Below are 23,874 nucleotides of genomic sequence, written 5' to 3'. Positions count from 1 at the left end.
TTTTTAAAACCATAGAAGATAAGAATGTCTATTGGAAATGGAGGCACAGTAATATTTGTCATAAATGTTTTTTTCTATTCAATGCAAAAATATACATTTCACTAAATGTCTTCCTAGATAAGTAATTGAATGACCTTCGCGAACTTCATCTAGTAATTTTCTTTTTTTGAGGCTACCATAGTTGATGTTTGTGACGTCATCTTCAGAATTTCAGTACGCCATGTTTTTCATTCTGCGAAAGAGACAAATCTGCACATCTGTAAATGAAAGAATGGATTCGTCGTGAAATGGATGCGAAAATGCTGTGAAATGTAATCATTACCTTAACAACATTGTATAGAACACATTGACGAGGAAAAATCGAGGAAACAAACGGGAAAACGTCAAAAAATGGCGCTTGAAACCCTGTTTGAAACACCCCCGCCTCTCGTGTCCAGTGAAAACAAAGAAAGCCTAAATGAAGGCTCAGAAAGGTCGAGTAGCTATTCTCAAAATAATATTTGTATCACATATTTTGTGTAGCGTAAGTACATACACAAAAGTGTAGTTAATTGGTGATGTTCTGTGGATTTTAAGTCTGAATAATCGTCATTTTTCTTCGTACAACGCCCAGAGACGCCGTTTTCTCATTTGCATAATTTATTCGCGTGACGTCATTTTCTTCCCGCCTGGCTTGGATCGGTCCATTCGGGGAGAGGGATGCTCAGGGTGAATAGTTGGTCGAGGGATCGTGCAGCTACCGGTGTGGTTATCATGTACAGGATGACTGATGTGCGGCGTAAACTGTTGAGGATCCTCGCTAACCCAGCTCAGACAATTTCCTTTATTATCTTCTCGCAGCAGGTTCAAGTTGGGCAGGTTTTAGGAATAGAGAAATAACTGTTCGATGTCTTCTTTTAAAGAAAGAAGAGTTTATTATGGGGTCCCCACTTCGGGGAGTTTTTATTTAGCGAGTTTTATCCTTATCCCCCCTTTCATCCCCATGTCTGTATTGTAGACTACTTTAGTCACTGTGCATGATGTGATAAAAGTTCGTTGACCCGGGGTGTTTTGCCACGCCACGTTTCAACGAAGAAGAGATTACTGAAGTTAGTCTTGTCATGGTCTTGTCCAGTCGCCGTTTCAGGCAAATATGACGTGGACGAGCGAGGCCAAACAAAATGTGAATCTAGAATTAGAAATCTACATTGAACAATTCCTATCTGGTTATGCTGTCTTTCATTTACCATTTGGATAGTGATACTGATAGATTCCTGTTTTTTTTTAGGGAGAAAAAAGGTTGTCCTAAAAATTTTAAGACAAAATTACTTGAATGTGGGCCATTTCAGCAATAATTATGATTGATCATAGATAATCTACCAATAACTTCAGCTAGTCTACATTTTCAGTCTTGTTGATTATTTTTTAATTGAATTTCCCCTAAAAGTTTCCTGATCGCTGTATCATTTAATCTATAGGACCATGGCATGATTATTTAAAAATTATGGCATTTGAAAAGTGTTGTTTTCAATTTCTAATTTTTGGATTCATTGTGCCAGATGATATTGATATTTAATTGAGCTTTGGGGTCTAGATATCTTGAGGATTCAGACTACACATGACTTCACAGAGTGTCTTTGCTTTATCTTCAAGTTCAACTATGTATATGCAGGTTTTTTTTTTTTAAAGGGAAGGGGAGAAAATGCACAGATACATGGAAAGTCTACATGCAGACTCTTGATTATAGGCCTACACAAAGAATGAAAACATTAGCAGAATTATTTAGGCCCTGTGCAGTGCGAGCAAACTTAAAGCGAACAAAGTTGTTGAAATCCACAGAACATTCCACCAACTGCTTGAGGTAGATGTATCTCGATCGAGCTACACTTTGTGTATCTTAAGTAGACATTGTAGACGCTAAATGTAAGTTAGCAACTCCTTGCATGTTTCCTATTTAAACTTTCCTTCTCTTTAATTCCTTCCCTTTCTTTCGCTAGAAATAATTGCTAGATGACTTTATGTGATTGTAAAAATGTTGCAGATGGATATGTGTGAGTGATCCTTTTTTTTTTCTGTGGCTGTCGTGAATTATGCAACTGATTTTATAGCGTAATTCTTGACAATATTCAGTCAATAACAACAAGATGGGGTAGACCTGAGGGTTCACCTTTTTTTTTCTCTCGAAAACCTTATGAAGTATGAAGTTAAAACTAAAAGGAAAATGTTTTTAATTTTTTTTTTTTTTTTTTTTTTAATTTATTGGTTAGGGGGTCACAGTTTGTGCCAGTGGTCATATTATTTTGGGGGTGTGTGATCCTCGGCTTCAGGTTTTCCACCCCCCCCCCCCCCCTCAATAAAAATAAGTCGTAATCTGATCAACTCAATTATCTCCATTTTCCAATTTTTCGCATCTTTTATGAGCGTTTTTTTTTTCTTCATGAGATGGAGATTCAAATACCTCCCCCCCCCCCCTTCACAAAAAATGGCATAAGTTAATTATATACCCAAGTACTTCAAATAGCATGTTTCAAGTCTCTTTCCCATCTCGATCCCTGTCCCCAAGTATATGACTAAAAGAGTATGAATGATGAAGAAAGTCATATGCTTCATGAAAAATGAAATGAATTTATACCCCTTCAAAAGGTAATTTGCCCCAAATATGGGGTTTCCATTTTTGTTTTTCAGTTTATCAATCCCCCTTTTGTTTTCTACTTGTTTCTGCATCAATACACCCTCTCAAATTTTTTTCTATTACAATACATGTGGGGTTTTTTAATGACTAATTGTTACATACATTATTTTAAGGGAAAATTGGTGACCCCATGTATTCAAGAAACACATTTACAGGCATATGTCTTTCTAGACCTATACGTTTAAGATAGAAAAGCTCCCATATTTAAAAATATTTTCTTAGAAAAAATATATGAATTATACACATTGAAACTAATATAGTTCATCAATTGAAACAAATAATCCTAAATGAAAGCTCCCCCCCCCCCCCCCCCCCCCCCCTCCCTCCTCCTTCCCCTCGTTCAAATTTCTTTCACATTCATGTCTCAATTTGGGCAAGTTGTTTACATCTAAGCAGTGTCCCTCGCGACATGAGAAGAAAAATCCCCTGTTAATGGAATGGAATAGTCCAAGGGATGGACGCTCATGAATATGTAGATTATTGGCAAATCCTGATTGGATAGCTATTTATACACCTTATTCTTATTCAATATCCAGCTACTCTGTATTGCAACATACATAATAGTGTAATACTTGTGTACATGTAATGCAGAAAGTCCTTAATTGTAAAACAGGAACTAGCCTGCGGTATAATGATCTGTACATGTATATTTGCTCAACTGACAGCTTAGTCATATTATGGAGATTGATATCCAGGCATATTATAGGGATATAGTGCCTCAAAGTAATATGAAGGCATTATGATTGACAGCTAATTTTCTCTAAACATATTTTTATTTTCCCCCATCACTACTGCAGATAGAGAGTTCTTTTAAATATTGTTACACATTTGTTGCTTTTCATATATTAATATGTTATGTACATGTAGTTACATTTACCATTGCAAAAATAGCGGATATAATTAATTAAATATTAATATTTATTGTAGAATAATGTTAATACTCTGAAGTAATTAAAAAGAAAAATGGGGGGGGGGGGGGACACAAATTGTAGCAATATAGGGCCTAATGTATACACCCCCCCCCCCCTCTTTTCCCACATTGCACACACAGTTAACTTATCTCTTCTCAAGAGTATTATTCTTCAATTAATACTTTGTCTTACCATTTTGCCCCCCCCCCCCCTCCCCCGGGTCATTTTGTTCACATATCTTTCTTTCTTTCTATCAAAACAACTTGTAAGGTAAATCCTATCTTCATTTGTTATTATTATTTTACTAAAATTATTTACCTTTTAGGCCTACCTCTCCTTTTTTCCTTCATTCTTGCTCTTTCAAATTGTTATTGGTTTCAAGTTTCACTTCATGAACTCCAGTAAACAATACATATATGAACAACCCAACCACCCCCCCCCCCCCCTCCCCCACCCCCCTTAAAAAGGAGGGAGAAAACAATTAAAGCAGAAAATAAATGAATTGACAAATTTATATGTCAGAGTTACAGAATGTATAAGTCTCCACATACCGTACATGTAGGCTCATCTTGCACCATGACAATAATATATTTCTATCATACCGTATTCATGAATGATCCCATCATGTATTTTCATTGAAATATATACAACTTGGCTTTTTGGTCTTCACTGTATATAAAGCAGTGCGCCAAGATATGAAAACTGCAGTGCAGGAATACAAATATGTTACCTCAAAAATGGGATTTAAAAATGTCAGTAAATACTCTCTGACTTTATCTCTAAATAGCATCTTTGTTCAATATGAAATATGTGCCCCTGACTGGCCTAACACAGTCATCTACCGAAGCAGTTGTTATGTCACGTGTTAGCTGCAATCATGATTTTGTTAAAAGGGGGAAAAGAGGGATTTTTGCAAAATTGAATTTGACCTTTGATCATTTCAGTTTGAGAAAAACATATCTGCTCTGTTCAAGTACATGATTGTTATCAAGTTACTAGGGAGAGTAGCTGCTAGGAATGTTTGATCCATTGAGAAAGTATTTGAACAAAAAATGTAATTCATTCATAATATTTCTGAAAATCATATACAACACACTGTACTCAAATAATTTTCAACAGTACAGAAAACCTTTAGATTGAATAATGCAGGGAGGGCAATTGGGGCCTGTTTCAGATCATGTGAATGAAAATTTGTAGGGAAAATGAGGAAGAAGGCAAAATAATGAGCCTCTGTAAAAGAAAAAAAATGAAAGAATATGACCCTGCTGGTACAGTTAAAAATCTAGAATTCATTTAGATGCATGCAGCTGTATAAGATCCAACGCTTGGATAAGGAGAAAATAGGGAGAGAAATATCACGACGATATCCTTAAGTTGGCTTATATGCCATGTTTTCCTAATTGAAAATACAGAGTAATCCTTGGCATCTACAAGTATATGACTTTATACAATGTTGAACATTAATAATCGAGTGCACAGAAGTCTGTGTATATTTTCAGCAAAAATTATATATATTTTAATTGTGTTGGGTACGAATAAAACAAATTTTAATCCATAGATGTGACAGTAAACACAGTTTCATACCATTTTCAACACAGTATTTCACTTCCTTTAGTCTTTGGACTTGTATCTCAACCATGCTAAATAGTGCTCTATTACAATATCACATCAAATATACCAAGATAGACTACGGTATGCTATATGTTTGCTCCAAAATGGGATCTGTATAATTATACCCTATTGTTTAATTTAAAGAATGAATCAAGTATTCTGAATACAACTGAAAAAGTTGTATGCAGACTTGTCACACGTGCTTTACAAATAATAAATCATCATCATTAGTAGTAGTAGTAGTAGTAGTAGTAGTAGTAGTAGTAGTAGTAGTAGTAGTAGTAATAGTAGAAGTAGTGGTCGTAGGAGACATTATTATTATTATTACTATTTGTTGATTATTATTGTTAGAGTTATTATCAATATTAATAGTAGAAGTAGTAGAAGAAGAACATGCAGTAGTATTTAGTATTATCATCATCATCATCAATATTACTATTACTATTATTATTATCATTATCATTATTATTACTATTGTTATTATTATCATTATCATTATTATTATTTTTATTGTTGTTATTATTATCATTACAGGGACCCAGAAGAGGAAGGGGAAATCTTAGAAGATGGGGAGCTGAGTGATGAAGATGTAGAAGGAACACACCAACCAGAGGAGATGGAGAAGGAGGAGGAAGGGTACAGAGATGGAGATGCTGGCTATGGTTACCAAGACGATGCAGGGCAGGAGGAACAAGTGCAAAATGTGGAGGACCAAGAGCAAGGTATGTATTCAGATTTTAAACATTTATTTATTTTTACTTTCCAAGGAGAGTGTTTCTCAAAGACTAAGATCGACTTCAATTTGGACGTAACTATGGCAGGCCATTCATGCCATTGGTTGCTCTTACCATTATGATCTTTAGACAATATTTTTTCCTTCAATAATGAATTATCCAAAAATGTAAATTCTTTAGGTTTGTGACCATGATTTGTACGTCCCTTGAGAGATCAATGGCAGTAAATAGTGAGAGCAAGCAGTGGCATGAATGGCCTGCAATACATGTAGTTAAGTACAACCTAACATCAATCTTAGTATTTGTGAAACACCCCCATGGAATTCTAGAGTAATGTGTCTTTGAGATATACATGTATATGTGTAATGTGGATAAAATGCAAGGTAATTCCTAGAGTCAAAACTGTGCTCCCCTACCAGGAGATAGGGTAGTGCAATCCCAACCGTCACTTACTCACAGATCAAAACCAGAGGCTGATAGAGAGACATCAATCCTACTTGGCCTGGTAATTTATCATCAAGGTGGTTTTAATTTTGGCAAAAGCTTTATTTCATTCAGATTAAGAGTTAAGGGTTGTGATTGAGTTTTATGGTAGGTTTAGAGTTAGGGTCATGTAAAGTGTGTGTTTCAGGGTTGTAGGTTAAGGGATTCAGTTTTACTCCCGGGAATTAACTGTATCCCTTCAAAATGATCATGAAGTGCCTTAAAATTAAAAATCTTTGAGTGACCGATTTTACCATACCGGTACTCGTTTTCCCCAAAAGACTGTAGTGTTATGAAAACCGTTAGGAAAAAGCAAAATTTGATTTCAATTTCCAATCATAAATACACTGTATTTTGATAATCAGACAAGCAATCGGCTTGTAAAACTCATGGGGTTCCTGATTGACCTTGAGGTTTATAATTATCATTGCAGCATGAGCTAAATCCAGGATTTTTTTTCAGAATCTGAGGCAATGTTACCCAATCTCTTTAACCCATTTTCTTTGTTTTCACGCAGTCTTTGAGAGCCCCCGCAAAAGCAGGAGACGTCACAGGCACCGGGAAGCCGTAGAGGAAGAGGTGGAGGAGGAGGAAGGGAACGAAGAGAACGAGGACGATCAGGAGAGGAGGAGGAGGAGGAAGAGAAGGAAAGAGAAGCACAGTACCAGTAGACGCCATCATCACAAGAAATCAAAAAGGCGAAAGAGGCATCACTCTAGCGATGAAGAAAATGGAGTAAGAATCATCTTCCTTGATCACAACAGTTGTAAATTACTTGTCTTGTAATAACAGATTGATTTTACAATTCATACCCTTACCAAATTTTGTAATTTTTTTGATGTGTGAAAATAGATTTGTCCTTATTTATGTTTCTTGAGAAAGTGACATATTAATGCTTACATATAGTATTCAATAAAGGTCCTAATTCAGCAAGTCTTCCTTTTATTCTTGAGATACAAAAAAACATCAAATTTATATTAAATCCACTGTCCTACTTATAGCTCCTTGCGCCCTCTATATAGCAAACAATGCCTAATCGGTGACCATTGGTTCCCCCTGAACCTCTTTTCTCATGTTAATTGAGAGCTGATTTGATGAGATAACTACCTGTTAGTAAGCTTGCAGGGTGGTCTATAAACTAGTACAGATAAATTTAACTCTATTTTCTCTATATCTGTACGTTAACAGAGTCCAGAAGATGAAGGTAGAGTCCAGATGGAAGACGACGGAGGGCGAGTCCCCCCACGTAAGAGACGCTCCGTCCACAAAGACAGAAGACACCCTTCAGAGCCGGACGAATCGGAAGTCTGGAACGAAGACGGAGGAGACGATCTTGATGATGAGATGAGGACCGGTAGAGGGAGGGGAAGAGGAAGGGGGAGAGGTAGGAGAGGGCGTTCCGATCCGGACGAAGCAGAAGCATGGAACGAGGAAGGAGGAGACGATCTTGAGGATGAGATGAGGACCGGAAGAGGGAGGGGGAGAGGTAGGGGGCGAGGGAGGAGGGGGCGTTCCGATCCGGACGAAGTGGAAGTCTGGAACGAAGACGGAGGAGACGATCTTGAGGATGAGATGAGGACTGGTAGAGGGAGGGGGAGAGGGCGGGGGCGAGGGAGGAGAGGGCGTGGTGAGAGGAGGGGGGCACAGGGGAGAGGAGAGATGTGGGGGATGCAAGGAGGCATGGATGAGGAGGAGGAGGGAGGATACCGGAGCTCCGGAGCGGACTCGTGGGAGGAGGAGATGCGGAAGTACAAAGCGCATCAAGAAGGGTGAGTGGAAACCTTTGACACTCTGGGCGATTCCCTGGAGTAAAGCAAATGTTGGTTCTAGGGGCAGTTGTCTGTTCTTAATGTGGAGTTGTCGTGGTCTTGTGGATATGTCACCAGACTGTTGATCACATGGTTTGTGTTTCGTGTCCCGCCGCGGCACTTACATGTATGTCCTTTGGCAAGACATTCATCTATATTGGGAAAAATGAGTATTGCAAAACCGGTCACTCAAAGATTTTTACTTTTTTGAGGCACTTCATGATCATTTTGAAGCCCCATTTTTTTAGGGCTTCAATATTACACCGTATTACAGATGCTGATATCATGTAGGGCCATGTATCTCAGATTTAACATTGTTAAACGATGCCTTTAATATACAACCCATACTCTTGAAATTTATTTTTTGGATGCCATCCTTCATTATTTCTTGATGTCATCACTCATCCAATGATTTTTCCTTGAGCACTGTTGCCCATAAAGTTAAAATAATTTTTTCTTACATCTTTTCATTATAAAGTGATTTTGTCATAATGGATTATTCATGATACATAAACTTCTCATCTTCTCAGAACCGTATTATCTTCGGAGTCATAGAGATTGATCTATTAAGTTGTGAGAAGATATAATTAATATTTAAAAAATATTTTAAAAGTATTCAGACTTCGATGGCAACACTGTTTAACTGCTATGATATTGACTCTCGTTACCCAGGTTTGTAGAGGATGAATCCGAGGAGGAGATGCACACCCACATGGGGGGTGCACCCAGAGGGCGTGGCAGGGGTAGAGGGAGAGGCAAGCTGCCCCAGGGTGCCAAGAATGTGAGTACAGGGCCCAGGGAGGTGTTTCACAAAGATCCTAAGATCAACTTAACTCTAAGTTGGACTTACAAATTACAATATGTTCAAAAGCGAAAAATCAAGTATTTTAGACTTTTCATTAATTACACATCAAGAACATGAAAGCTCCTTGATAATACAAAATATGAATGATTTGAATCAACATTTTATGCCTTTCAAAATAACTTTTACAAAATATTTTCAAATATGTTAACGGCTTTCCATAATTGTTAAGTCCGACCTAGAGTTAAGTTTGACTTGGGATCTTTGTGAAACACCCCCCTGGTGCCATAAAACTTTGATATCATTATACAACTTATAATATTAGCATAGCTGCCAACCATTCTAATTTTGGAGAAATGATTTCTTATTGTTTTTACCTCAAACTAACATTATGAACCCTAGATTCCTTTATTTTTCTAAAAACCTCTGTGTAAAAAGTATACAAAATGACTGTTTTCCTGCTTTTGCCGTAAAGGATTCCTAATTTTTGCTTTGAAAAGTTTGAAGAGGAATGTTCCTGTTGTAAGCTACTGAAATCTTTGCTTTGACTGGATTTGAGCAGATTTTTCCAGAAATGTGACACTTTTTATCAATGAAATGTTTCATGAATCAGGGCACAACTGCAGCTGTGAACTGCTTTATTTCTAATGATCTGGATTTAAATTTATTGATAAAGTGGACAATAATGTTGAAGGTCCTCAGACTCCTCACTCGACCTGTTCTTTATCTTGTTTTTGTTTTTTCTGCTCTATATTTATATGATTTATACACCGTAAATGCTGTCTTTTAAATTATTGTTTGATTTGTTTGATTTCACTGTATACTTCAATGATCTACATTTGCCACACTCGACCCAGGTGAGGTAAATGGGTACCTGGTAGGATTATTCCTTGAAATGCACTGTGCGCTGATAACGGTTGCCAGAGCCAAAGCTAGGGTACAGGGTAATAATTTCCAAAGCTCTTTGGAAGCGCTAAGGGACGTTATAACAATGTGATATGCACTATACAAGAACTTAATATTATTATTTATTTATTTTATTGAGTGAAATAGATATATAAATAAATAAAAGTATCTATTCGTGACTAAATAATTTTTTCTGACAATTGTTTTATGCGTTATAGAGTTTCATCCAGGAGAAGCTCAAGAAGATAGCTCAGGCAGCTAAGCTGAAAGGGAAAGGTCGAGGGCGTGGTGCTATCGGACCCAAACCACCCAAGGAACCCAGAGGCGGAGAGCAGAAGATGATGCTTCATCTCATCTGTAAATTTTACCTCGAAGGACGTTGCAAGAAGGTCAGTCCTTATCTCTCTCTTGCTTTATTATATACTTGACTTACCTACCCACTTACTTACAAGTCTCTTACTCTTGTATATACTAACTTACCTACCGGATTACTTACAAATGTACATACTTACTTAATTCCATACATGGGTGTTTCCACAAATATGGGGTCCATCTGTAAAGTTACCTTGAAGGATGCTGCAAGAAGTTCAGTCCTTATCTCTCTCTCTCTCTTACTTAGTTTTATACTTACCCTACCTACCTTATTACCTGTAAATGTACGTACTTACTTAATTTCATATATACATATTTACTTATTGATTTAATTCCTTGAAATGCTAGAGCGCTGTAATGGCAGCTAGGCTAAGGCAAGGGTTATAATTAGTGCGCCTCGGAATAAAATTTCTAAATAAACGACGCTATAGAAATGCTTATTATTTTTATTGTTACAGAGTGGGTGTTTTCATTGGAAAGCAAAGGCCCTTCTGTGAAACTGAATTTAATTGATTGTATCATATTCATTTGTTTTTCATTGCAGGGCGAGAACTGTACTTATAGCCATGATCTGACGCAGCAACGGAAGCAGGAACTCTGTAAATTCTACGTCAGCGGGTTCTGCAATAAAGGAGACACTTGCCTGTACATGCATGATATCCTTTCTTTTATTTATTCATTTAAATTTGTTTCCCGGGTCTCGTCTTATAAAGAGTGGATATTAAACACAACTTATTTGCGATTTATATCAACCCGCAACTTTGCACATAAGGGCCCTGTTGCATAAAACTTACCACTGATGGTAAGTTTGTCATCAATGGCATCTACCATGGTAAGAGGGCTCAACAGCCAATCAAAATCAAGGTTTTCATGGTAGTTACCGTTGATGGCAAAGTTACTATCAGTAGTAAGTTTTGTGCAACGGGGCCCAGAGAGAGGAGACTGCAAAGTTGCGATTGATTGGAGGACTTAAAGTGGCATGTTCCCCGTATTCCAGAGGGCGTTGAAAATACGTACCCGCTGGCGGACGGTGCTAGCTGCCTATTGACACCAACAGAATACGGCTCTTACGCAGATGGCATGTTCCGAATGCCCGCACAATGCCGATTATCGCATACATGTGCCGAAGTAATACCAATCGCAGTTGGGTTCTAAGATTTGGCTGCTGTTTCCGCCCACTTTCGTGATGTCAGGATCGGCAGCGATCAGCTGGCTTGACGAAGGCAGGCCAGGCCGTGCGTACTTTGATTGACAGCTGTATGCTAATTAGGAGTCGATCTTCGGAACCAAGATGGCGATGACTAGAGCAGCGATAACTACAATGGCGGGAATGTGCCCCTTTAAGATTGATTTCGATCAATCACAATTCTTTATAAGACGGGACCCAGACAAAATAAAGAGATGATTGGTACTACAAATGTATGGAAAGCTAAAAGAGCATCACAATTGATAACATTTTTCTAAATTAATTTTTGCCTTGAGTTTGAAAGATTGTTTTTTCATTTGATATTTAATCTCTGTTGTGATTTAAAGGCCTCTGTGATATTAAAGTTTTGCTGTCAAATATAAATTCTAATGAATATACAATTACTGTATAAGAGACTAACAGACGTCAAATGGCTTTGTGTAACTGTCACCATACACCACATTCATCCCATCTAAAAAAAAGAAAAAAAGAAAATGTGATGCTCTTTCCATTACTAACTTCATTCATTCTTGTCTTTGTCATTTTAAGACTAAAATTGATTATTTTGTCAGGTTGTATTCCATTTTTATTTACTTTTTTTGCCAGATAGGCTCTGTGTTTCTTGGTGCAATAACTTGCCATGTTATTGCACCAAGTAGCCGCAACTTGCCTCTCTCCTACCAATCCTCTCTCCAGACATAATTCCTTCCAGAACGACTTAAATGGAAACCCTTCGATGGGTTTCGCATCACAAAGGGGCAGCAGATCTTTAATTGTTTTTATTTTTGAAGAAAAAAAATTATTTTAATTTGCAATGGCTTTGATCAGAGGATAAGTTGTTTTTGGAAAAAGTTCTGTAAGACACAAGGGACCAGCCTTATTTTTCTAAAAGGAAGGTTTTAGTTTAGAGTCAATTCAAAACGTTGAAGAGATATGCACATGTAATTTGATGCACCTGTTTGGAAATTTTTATCTATATACATGTAGCTTTTAGGGTAGGAGAGAAGCAATTCATTGATCTTTTCCTTTTATTTATATAGTTTAGTTTATAGTTTTATTGTTCAATTTGTCATATCAGAGAAAAAATTAATTGATTATTAATCTATGAATGTGAATTGATAAGGTGGAGGCAAAGAAATTTACTAGTCCTCTAAATATCACATTTCCTTAACTTGGTCCCTTGTTGTCTCTTTGGGACTGTAGCCATGATAACCGTAGTCCAGAAAATTCTGAGGACGAAGTTGCCAACGATAGCGATAATTGGAGAAGAGGAGAGAGGATGGACAAGATAGAGAGGAAGGTTCATGCCGAGTCTGATATGGACCTAGCTAGTGACTTAGACCAGGATCTATGGCCAGAGCCTGGTCTACCCCCGTGGGTCCCAACCAAAGAAGATTTAGAGATTCAAAAGAGACTTTGGTGTTGGATGACACCTGACCAGTTAGCCTATCGTCCTGATCTGGTCCAGGAACTAGACACGCCCATTGGGTCCTGGTTCCGTGCCAATACCTCTAATATGTATTTAGATGCTTTGGAATTTGCAGAGTATTGGGTCCGCTATGAAATGACAAAGTTAAAAGATAAGAAAAAGAAAGAGGAGGTGGACTTAGATGAATCTGGTCTAGGGATGTGGGTCCCTGTGCAAGAATCCAAACCAGGTGACACGGACATTGATCCCAAAGCCATAGACCCTGATAGACCAGGACCAGGGTACCATTTCTATACCACCCCTGGTCCTGATAAGACCATTCTTCGTTGGGCCTATTTACCAAAGAGTGCCCTTCTTCATGCTCCTGATGTACCTTCCTTAACTCCCAATCTACGTGAGTTCCCGTGCAAGTACTATCACTCTGGATCTGAATGCTTCCAAGGCGACAAGTGCCGCTTCTCCCACGGACCTCTCAACCCTCACACAAAGATGCTCCTGGATAAGGTAGGGGTCCCATAATAAATTGATAATGTGTAATAAATACTGTTGGTTAAGGTGATGTGACAAACTATCATTTCCGAGGCTATCTGGGTGTAGCTATCTTTCCAAAGCGAAGCTGAAGAAAGATAAGATAGCGTATACATTCAGATCGCCGAGGAAGTGATAGTTTGCCATCGCCTCAAACCAAAAGGTGATTATTTGTTTTATATTCCACATCAGAAACATTTCACTTCTTCCGTCATTTTAGAGCAACAAGTCATCAATTAACAGCTAGCAAACGGTGTACAATGCAATCTTCAGTGAAAGTGCATTGCACTGTTTAGATAGTACTATCTACACAGTGTAACACACTTTTACCAAAGATAGTAGTACTATCTACACAGTGTAAAAAACTTTTCTTCTCCCATCAATGATGGGCGAACTTTCATCCCATGATTTACTTCTGACCAATCGTAGAGCAAGATTCTTAATATGTGGAATATAATGTGTAACGATTTGATGTAGCACACTGTTATTCATATATTTATGTATCAGACTCTACAGTTTCTACTATTTCAGACTGCTTGGTTTAAAAAGAATGTTTAAATGACCCTGTTTTCCTTCGTTTACTAGAAAGATACATATTTTCTCTTGGTAATTGATGACTTTGGCTATACCTGTAGGCACATATATATCTCTTCCTACCCCATTCGCTCTATCACTCTCCCTTTCATGAGCTATATACCTTCCCCTGCTCTTTTATATCTCCTGCTAGTGCATTATGTATATAAACGACCGCAATACAATTATTTGGTATTGTCATTATGTTACTCATTTATTTACTATATGCCTTGTTATACTATTGTACATGTATTATATACATAAATATATACTTATATACATCACTGTATTTTTTGTCAATTGACCCTTTCAGCTTTGTGCTGCTGGTCGATCTTTAAATAAATAATAAATAAATAACTATTTGAACATCTCTCATTTCAGTCCCTGTCCTCGTTTGAAGAGTACGAAGAGCGCCCCCGCTCTCCGTCCAAGACCAAGGGTCTCCTTCCCACCCCGAATGATACCAGTCACATACCGTCTCTGCTAGATATAGACGTTGAACCTCCTCAAGATAATGCACCCAGACAGTGAGTATCTATCTATCTTCACCATACTATCTTAACTCTTTATATTACTAAATCCGGTGACCCGGTTCGAAACCTAGGCGATGCGCTAGTGCCCTTTGGTAAGGCAATAGTCCTCATTACCAGGTCTCTCGGAGAGGACCTTACGCCGTCGGTCGTCTGGTTGCTTACTCTTAGCAGTTTTGCAAAATTATGTTTCTTAAATATATATATATCTTTTTCTCTTTCAATTTCCCAATGTTCCCTCAAGGATGTCCTTTTATGGAGCTGAGAATCCTGAATATGCCGAGCCCCAGCACCACGGTCCACCTCAAGGAGACTACCAAGAACACTTCCAAGACCACCAAGAACAACAGTTCCAGGACCACCAAGGACCTGGTCGATACCAGGATCAGTATCAACAGGACCAGTATCAGCAGAACCAGTACCAGCAGCAGGACCAGGATCAGTACGAGGACTCCTATGAAATGGTCAATCAGTTTGTGTCTCTGGCCCGAACGAACCACGACCAAGACCAGGACCAGAAACAGGAGTCTACTCCTCAACAGAGGCAAGAGCAACAGGAGATGGATTTCCACAGAGGCCCAGATACTACACCTTTGCCAAGCTCTCAAAGTGAGGACAACTCTGCAAATTCAGACAAAGGTTAGTCGATGGACAATCTCAAGGTCACCTTGGGGGTGTTTCACAAAGACTAAGATCAACTTTAAGTTGGACTTAACTATGGCAAGCCATTCATGCCACTATTTCCATCATCATTGGTCTCTTAATTATGATCTTTACAAAATATTTTTTTCCTTCAATAATGAATGATCAAAAAATATTAATTCAGTAGATTTGTGACCATGATTTTTACGTCCCTTGAGAGACCAATGCAAGTAAACATGTGAGCAAACATGGTCTGCCATGGTTAAGTCCAACTTAAAGTTGATCTTAGTCTTTATGAAACACCCCCTGTTTTTATTTGATTTATTTACCAGCAGCAATACATTCCATACATTTTATACAATAATTACATTATACAGGAAGAAAAACTATTGGTTGGTAAAAGGGGCCAGATAATAGCACATGTGCTAGTTGAGCCTAACCCCTTAAACAGCTATTAAAACAAAGTATTTTGGTACAGATCAGTTTAGAGAACTTAACAAAACAAAAAATAATGAATTTACTTCTATAATCGATACTTAGTAAAAACAAGAATCAGTACTCAATGTCTTACAATATACAAACTAATAATGTAAAATATGTCAAATATGTTTGCAACGTATTTTTTTTTAAAGTGTAAAGTGCCAAGTATCTAGAGCTCTTCTAGTGCTGAACCTTGAGAAGTATCAGTAGTCTTGCTCCTTCCGTTACAGAACTTCTATGTTGTTAAAATCTTTGATTATAGAACACTGAAACAAGAGAACACCAAATCATTTAGAGTCCACACCCACAAGAGATTTGTTTGATGTGATGAATGCCATTGCATGAATGCAGAGTGTTCTCAAGCCTTGCTGAATAAGATGATAGGAAATTAAAAAATTTAAGCAACTTGACGATAAGATACTTGTAAATTTCGAATGAAGTAGGGCATTTTTAAGGAAATACCTGAAAATGTGTTGACCACTAAATTTTTCCATTGTCCTAGGCTAAATAAACAAGCCAGTACCTGCCCTGTCCATGGATTATAAATACAAGATTTTGTTCCTCTTTTTCTTCTGCAGAAATCTCTTCAAGCGACTTCAATCCCCAAGATAGGAAGAGCTCAATTTCATCCCCTCCAACAGACACCAGTACTACATGTCAGTCCCCTCCCCAAGAAGAAATGGAACAATCCAGTCAACCTAACGACCCTGCCCCTGCACCACCGTCCAGTGCTTCCAGACCCACCCAGGGTGAACTGTCCCCTGAGCACTCACCACCCCCTCAAGGGCCTCCTGCAGGGCAGAAGCCAGAAACCAAGTCCATCCTTCCGTCGATCCCTGCAAAGCAGAAAGCACTGTTCATGAGGATTCAGCAGAAGCAACACGATGGGAAGTCAGGCAGCGACGTCAACTCAGAATCTGATGATAATAGCAAGCAAAAGTCATGTAAGTATATTCAACAATTTGAGACAGAAAATTTAAACAAAGAACTGAGCAAAAGTAATGTAAGTATATTAAAGGAAGTGGGTCGTCAGTTTCCATGTGCAGAAGGCCATAATTCGCTGACACCAGATTTTAGGAAATACAATTAATGTGTTTACAACCTGCACACAGCGAACCCGTAAGTCCATCAAGAAATATCCTTTCGGATCTCGGAGAGTCTTTGGGTAAGGGAAAAGTAAGGTAATGACTTTACCTTGTGGAGGAATGGAAAACCAACTAAACATACCTAAAAGGATAAAACTGTTTGTTTTAATGTTGTTAATAGTATTTTCAAATATATATCGATAGTGGTTTTAATGAGCCACGTTACTATTTATAAGCGAACCCCACGGAGCAAGTAAAAACTCAAGCAAGAAGGGATTGAGTCAATGAAGACATTGTGCCTCAGAGTGCTACATAAATGACATAAATCTTTAATTTCTGATAATTTGCAGCTCAAGACGAAGCCAGCTGGTATTCTAGCGATGAAGAGGAAGGATCAAAGAAGAGATCCAATAGTCGGAAGAAAGATGAGCCCATGGAGATACCACAGAAATCTGCAGAGCAACCTTCAGGTCCTGATGTTTCTACCGGTAAGGGTATGTCCACTGATGCTGTCAAGAAACTCACAGCCATCCAAATCCCAAGCGCTCTCGCCAATCTCTTCGCTGGAAAGTCCACAACCACGCCACCCACAAGCACTGGTAATCAAGTAACTTTTAATCTTCTTGATTTTGTCAAGAAGGGTCCCTCCACCAAACCTGCACCTCTCACCCCTACTTCTCCTCAGACTGAAATCTTGGACTCTCCCATGTCACCGACCAACGAGGAGGAGTTTAGACTGATCGAGTGTATTCATGAACCGGGTAGATCTGACCCTCGTGCAGGGAGGGAAAAGAAAGACAAGTCGGATATGCGTTTTAGAGAGTTTCATTGGAAGGACAATAAGTATTCCATAAATGATCCGGATGACCGGCCATCGCTGCAACCTATTGAATTGACCACACCAACTGAACTGAAAGGTCAGCTCAACTTTCCAAAGACAGCATTTCCTCCGTTTATTCCTGGTAATCAAATGGTCCAACCCAGCATGATAGTGCCACCAAGCCAAGGTCCTGTTGACCCTAGAATGAAACGAGATCCCAGGCTTGCCAGGATGCAGAGTGGCCCGGGTGGTCCTGATGATGGTCCTAATATGGGTCCTAAGGATCCACGTATGAACAGAGACCCAAGGTCTATGGCTCCAAACCTGCAAAACATGCCCAACATGCCCAACATGCCGGACATGGGTGGTAACAGCATGCCCCCTGCTCTCCTGCCAACCCCAAATGAAAGATTGAGACTCATGGGACCTAGACCTCCACTTCACGATGGACTTCTGCCCTTACCTCCACCGGGCCCTAGACCACCACTTGGGCCAATGCCAGGTCCTCCTTTCATGCAAGGACCAGGGCCTAGGGGAATGCGACCACCGTTTGGTGGACCACCTCCCCTGATGGGTGGGTTTCCTCAGGATATGCCTCCCCCAGACATGAACATGCCACCAAGAGGTCCACCTTTCCAGGGACCAGGGCCAAGAATGGGACCTGGGCCTGGACCTGGTCTACGTCCTCCGTTCCATAGGCCTCCTGGGATCAGGCAGATGTCAGACGGACTGGGTAACAGATTAGGCCCTCCGAACTTCCCAGGTGGTCCAGTCCAAGGAGATCAGGCAATGAACAGATTTAGAGGACCTGCTCCAAATGACCCTAGGTGTAATCCCAATGACCCAAGGGTTGCTTTGAAAGACCCTAGAAACCTTGATCCAAGACAAGCAACACAGGATCCAAGGGATCCAAGACAAGCCCCTCAAGAGTCAAGAGATCCAAGACTTGCACAAATCGAATCTCGCGATCCCAGGAAAGCTCCTCCTGCAGAGAGTCGTGATCCTAGGCTCATGAGGCAAATGAGCAGTCACAGCCCGGGAGGTGGGAGTCCTTCTCAGTCAGACAGCCTACCACCTCAAGATATCGATGAAAGGCTAAACATCCCAAAACTCCAGGATGTTGACCTTCGCAAACAACTGCCTGACCTCAAGGCCAAGCTGCAAGGATTCTCTATCCCTAAGCTGCAGAAGCGCTCTGGCATAGCGGAAGCTGACACGACTAGTGGAGACCTGGACAATTTGAGTAGCAGCGGTGGGATAATCCACAGGAAGGTCCCCAGTGCACATCATAGTCAACCGCAAGGTCTTACATCATTTGATGTTGGTGGTAAGACCAGGACTAATTTCCCCAGTGCGGATCAAAGGACTAAGAGCGGGAGGGACTCTCCTCAGATAACCCTCCAAATTCAGATCCCTGGCAACGGGGAGGGGGATGGTGACATGGCTGCAGCAATCGCTCAACTTGCGGATGAGCCCGAGATCCAACTCAAAGACATGTTCAAGACACAGGATCCTACAGCGTCTCCATTCTGCTGAGACCACATGACAAGGGTTCAGTGATACAAAGACGTCGCTCCATGTTTTGCCAAATTGAATATTGGATATCAAAATGTTCTGAAAAGACTTAACTCCACCCAACACCCCAATGAAGTCAATGGCTAGTGAAACATATAAACCACTTTTTCTCAAAATAGCCAAAATGGGAGTTACATCTTTGTGTCACTGGTCCTTCGATGTGATCTTTGCTGTTTCTTGATATAGCAGCCATTTATTGCAAGTACTTATTTCGCACCAGAGATTCATGCATCATTATGAAAGAAAATATAATTTATTATTATCAGAGGATGATTGTTGTCGTTGTTGATGTTTTATATATTATACAATTTAGAAATGGGCAAGATTGGCTTCATCACTAATGTGATATCAATTGTCTTGATGCCAAATTTTCATTTCATTCATTTGATATATTTTTAATTTGTTGACATACCCTAGCCATATGGAATATTGAGTTCTCTAATTTTTTTGTATTTCACAAATTTGTAGCCCTGTGAGTATATCACTTCACATCTATGTTCTGATGATGAAGATATACAAGACTGTTTTCTGATTTATTAATAGGATTGGTCCTCGTATGATCACTTTATAAGCTATTTGCTCCACATACATACCATGAATGCTTTGGATTTAGTTCACTTAGTATATCTTATTTAAGTAACTAGCATAGTTCTCTGCACACTCTGCTATTCAACCAGGGGGGTGTTAAACAAAGATCCTAAGTTTAACTTATCTCTAAGTTGGACTTAAATATTATGGAAAGCCGTTAGCATCTTTGAAAATATTTGTAAAAGTTATTTTAAAAGGCGTAAAATGTTGCTTCAAATCATTCATATTTTCTATTATCAAGGAGATTTCATGTTCTTAATGTGGAATTTATGAAAAGTCTAAAATACTTGAGTATTTACTAATTTTACCCTAAGGCTACAAATCACTCTCCATAATGTGTAAGTCCAACTTGGAGTTAGTTCGACTTAGGAATTTTGTGAAACACCCCCCTGCTGTAGCTCTTCAGCCAAGTGTAGCTCTTATAAGTAGAATTCAGTTAAAGCCATACTGTACTAGAAGCACTTCCACAAAATCCCCTCTAGCTCCATCTCAGATCAGCTGTAGCAGTATGGTCCTGTACCTCGCTGCTTCCGTAGCTGCATTGTTGGTTCTCGCATCGAGTCCTCTGTCTGCAAGAGTGAAATTAGGTTACTAACTGTTGGCAAGTTGACCATGAAATGGTGCTTTTCAATAAACAGTATGCTAAGGCAGAACGTCCATCAGTTCAGTATCGCTTAAAAGCCCCACTGCACCACGTATAGCTACTTGAGCCCTCTATATAGCAAACAATGCCTAATCGGTGACCATTGGTTCACCATGATCCTCTTTTTCTTATGGTAATTGACTGAGAGCTGATTTGATGAGATAAACACCTGTCAGTGACCTTGCAGGGAGGTCTAATCCCCCGGCAAAACTAGTACAGACCGGATTTAAACCAAGGGCTACTACTTTCGAAAGAAAAAGTATTGACTTTTCAAGAACCAAACATTATTTGAAAATTATTAGAACATGTCGTCCCATTTGGCCTTCAAACTTACTGGAATCTAAGCGAAATATTTCTTAAATCCAATTTTGACTTTTGCATACAAGTCTTACAATTACATGCATCATTGTAAAGTTATAGCTCTTTTGATGCTTTTTTCAAAGGAAATTATAGTTTTGATTCAAAACGTCACTTGCTACTTTTGTAGAATTGTAGCAAGAAAAAGATAGAGAGAGAAAAAAAGTGTTATGAACACTTTTTCTGTTCAGTTTTATTGATATTTACATTGGTATGTGAGTATTTGTGTGGAATTTTTGGCCTTAGTTAACATTCTTTTTTTTTACTTAGCATTCCACAATGACCACTCCTCTAATGATTTATACAGGCACCTTAGAGGAGATGCTTGATGACATTTGTACACCTATAAGCCCAGGGGGGCATTTCACAAAACTTGTCATCAGTGACAAATGACAGTTTTTGTTATAGGCTAGTGAAATCCTTGCTTCTGATTGGTTATCAGCAGATTTGTCACTGAGTTTTGTGATTTGTCATTGAAAAAAGGCTTTGTGAAACGCCCCCCCCCCCCCCCCACCCAGGAGATGAAGGTCTGAAAGCAAATGTGTCAACAAAAAACAAAAAAGTAAAATGAGTCTAATTCAAGAAGTACATGTATAAGTCCTGGTTCAGATATGCTTTGGTAAACTGCAGCATATCCCTTTAATGATGATATTTTTGTAATATGCTTCGCATTTCTGTTTATTATATTAACGTAGAGCTCGTCGAATACGCTGAAGACCTTTGCTGCACGCAGTTGACATTTATTTTCACAATTTAAGAAAACAAACTAAACAAAAACGCTGCAGTTTCCTCCTCATACTCGTATCTGAATAAGCTTTGTGAGGCAACAAATATTTTGTGTATCTGTGAATGTAAGTATTGAGTGTATATAATTCAAAGTAAAAGATTTGTACAGTGTATTAATGCCAGCAAGGTATTTTGCCGCCAGATACTCATGTTGGTGAGTCGATGGTGTAAAGAAAATATGCAGAGTCGGACTTCCCTCATGGATGTTGTTATTTGTATGTATCCTGTTATGATAGTGGATGCTTCCTGCTTTCGTGTTATGTTGTACTAAGATTAGGTACCGTGGATCGTACCATTTATTATTAGGTTATAAGAGAAATTATTTGCTTTTGTCATTGCTTTATGAATAAAATACTATGAAACTTGCCAAAATTAAATCAAACTTACCTTTTCTTTCTTTTACTTATTTCTATAAACATTTAGAGTTTATGTCAACAATGATCTGATATATAGCAATATGATGTGATTTTGTTTTAAACTATAGATGAATATAGATACCAGACGGTATTCAAAACATCCCCCCCCCCCCTTCCCCTTCAGAACTTCAGTCCTTTTGTGATTCAAAAAGACAATGGCAATTTAAAATTGAAATTAAAGGATGTATATTGAAGGGCCACTCACCAATAGCCCTTATTTTTCTATTATTTTCTTTTTTTTCTCCTTCTTTTATTTTTTTTCTTTTCTTCTTCTTCCACTGCTTCTTCTTCTTCGGCTTCTTCTTCTTCTTCTTATTCTTCTTCTTCTTCTCCTTCTTCTTCTTCTTCTTCTTCTTCTTCTTCTTCTTCTTCTCCTCCTCCTCCTACTCCTACTCCTCCTTCTTCTTCTTTTTCTTCTTCTTCTACTCCTACTCCTCCTTCTTCTTCTTTTTCTTCTGCTTCTTCTCCTCCTCCTCCTTCTTCTTCTTCTTCTTCTTCTCCTTCTTCTTCTTCTTCTTCTTCTTCTTCTTCTCCTTCTCCTCCTCCTCCTCCTCCTCCTCCTCCTCCTCTTTCTTCTTCTTCTCCTTCTTCTTCTTCTTCGGCTTCTTCTTCGGCTTCTTCTTCTTCAAGTCATGTGTCCCATTTGCCTAATTGTATGCCCTCGCGTCTCAATCAATTTAATTTGGGTGACAAGCGAATGGCTGTATTAAAAATTAAAAATGTAAGTTCCTATATGACATTGTCATGTATTCAATCTGAAAATATCAACATTTAAGAGATTTATTGGCAAAACAAGGGAAAAGGCGGACTTGAATGCTAAAAATGTTTGTTGAAACTATTTGTATTGGCATGAAGATTTCTTCTTTGTGAACTTACTTTTTTTCTTTTTTCTTTATTTTCTTAACCTAACTTTTATTTCTTCTTCAGCGTCCTGCTTGCATTTGTCCTATTTCTTCCTCTATCCTTTTTTCCTTCTTTTCCTTTATAGGCCTACTTCTTAAATTTTAGCTGAAGACTAAAAAAATGCCCGTTAAGTTAGATCTCGACCTCAAAGCATTTCCAGCAAAAATGAAGCTCTATTTGTCCTTCTCCTCGTTTATTTATTTATTCATTATTATCAATATTATTATAAGTATTATTGTTGTTATTGTTCTCGATCTTCTTTTTTCCTCAGGTAACTTTAGTTTTAAAGAAACTGCTTGTCATGTCGTATCAGGACTATAGAGATCCTATCAATAGATGGCGCTTCAGAATAATGGGACACTAAAATTAACCAGAGCCATCTATACACAGAGTTTGGCCAACCCGGTTCGAGTTGATCGAGTCCATTCCTAGATCCTCGCAGTGTATAGATATCAGTGGCACATTTGATCACATCCATCACCAATTTCGTGACAATTATTGACATCTATTAACTCTTCCTCTTTCAGCGATGATTATTAATGTTGCTTTGTCTGCAAAACAGTAATGTTGCGTAGGCCTACCATCAAGGAATTTGTGAAGTCTATTATAGTCCTTAATTAGTCTTCGGGGGCGGGTGGAGGGGGGTGAATTAAAGTTATAACATTCATTTTGTTATAATTTTTTTCTTCAAGAAACTTCTATAGACATTGAAGGTCCATCCCTGTAATTAGACTGCAAGCATCAAATAATCCACCAAACCCGCACCCCTCCGCCCCCCCCCCCCCCCCCCATTTCCCCATCCCCCCCCCCCCCCTCTCTCTCTCTCTCTCTCTCTCTCTCTCTCTCTCTCACACACACACATACACACACTTTCTCACCACTTTCAGACCCGGTTTTTGTGATCGAGGCTAGAAACTGATAAACGCAGCTGTTGTCCTTATTAAAAAGTGGAAACCATTTTTAAGCTTGCCTCGTCATGAAATGTGAGGCTCATTCTTATATCGATAAAGTATTTAATTCATCAATCCAAAGGGA

General features: G+C 38.8%; 1 protein-coding gene across 1 annotated transcript; it reads left to right on the top strand.

The window, feature by feature from the left end:
- Positions 1 to 190: 190 nt before the first annotated feature.
- Positions 191 to 19,189, top strand: LOC100892284 (zinc finger CCCH domain-containing protein 4). Its single transcript, XM_030993029.1, has 12 exons — positions 191 to 473; positions 5,728 to 5,915; positions 6,928 to 7,145; positions 7,599 to 8,179; positions 8,891 to 8,999; positions 10,145 to 10,315; positions 10,843 to 10,954; positions 13,308 to 13,417; positions 14,396 to 14,541; positions 14,789 to 15,183; positions 16,245 to 16,610; positions 17,102 to 19,189. Exons 1-12 carry the CDS (start codon positions 391 to 393, stop codon positions 19,105 to 19,107), a joined length of 4,485 nt encoding a protein of 1,494 aa, XP_030848889.1. The 5' UTR covers positions 191 to 390; the 3' UTR covers positions 19,108 to 19,189.
- The last annotated feature ends 4,685 nt before the right edge of the window (positions 19,190 to 23,874 follow it).

Source organism: Strongylocentrotus purpuratus, unplaced genomic scaffold (genome assembly GCF_000002235.5).
Source record: "Strongylocentrotus purpuratus isolate Spur 01 unplaced genomic scaffold, Spur_5.0 spur5_scaffold_20, whole genome shotgun sequence".
Classification (NCBI taxonomy): domain Eukaryota; kingdom Metazoa; phylum Echinodermata; class Echinoidea; order Camarodonta; family Strongylocentrotidae; genus Strongylocentrotus; species Strongylocentrotus purpuratus.
The sequence above is the reverse complement of the archived record's forward strand: the minus strand, read 5'-3'. Positions and strand labels throughout refer to the sequence as shown.

Excerpts from the sequence above, each read along its gene's own strand:
- LOC100892284 (XM_030993029.1), top strand. The coding sequence starts at position 391 with ATGGCGCTTGAAACCCTGTTTGAAACACCCCCGCCTCTCGTGTCCAGT. Across the intron at positions 474-5,727 it reads CTAAATGAAGGCTCAGAAAG|GGACCCAGAAGAGGAAGGGG; the intron begins GTCGAGTAGCTA and ends TTATCATTACAG. Across the intron at positions 14,542-14,788 it reads CAAGATAATGCACCCAGACA|GATGTCCTTTTATGGAGCTG; the intron begins GTGAGTATCTAT and ends TGTTCCCTCAAG.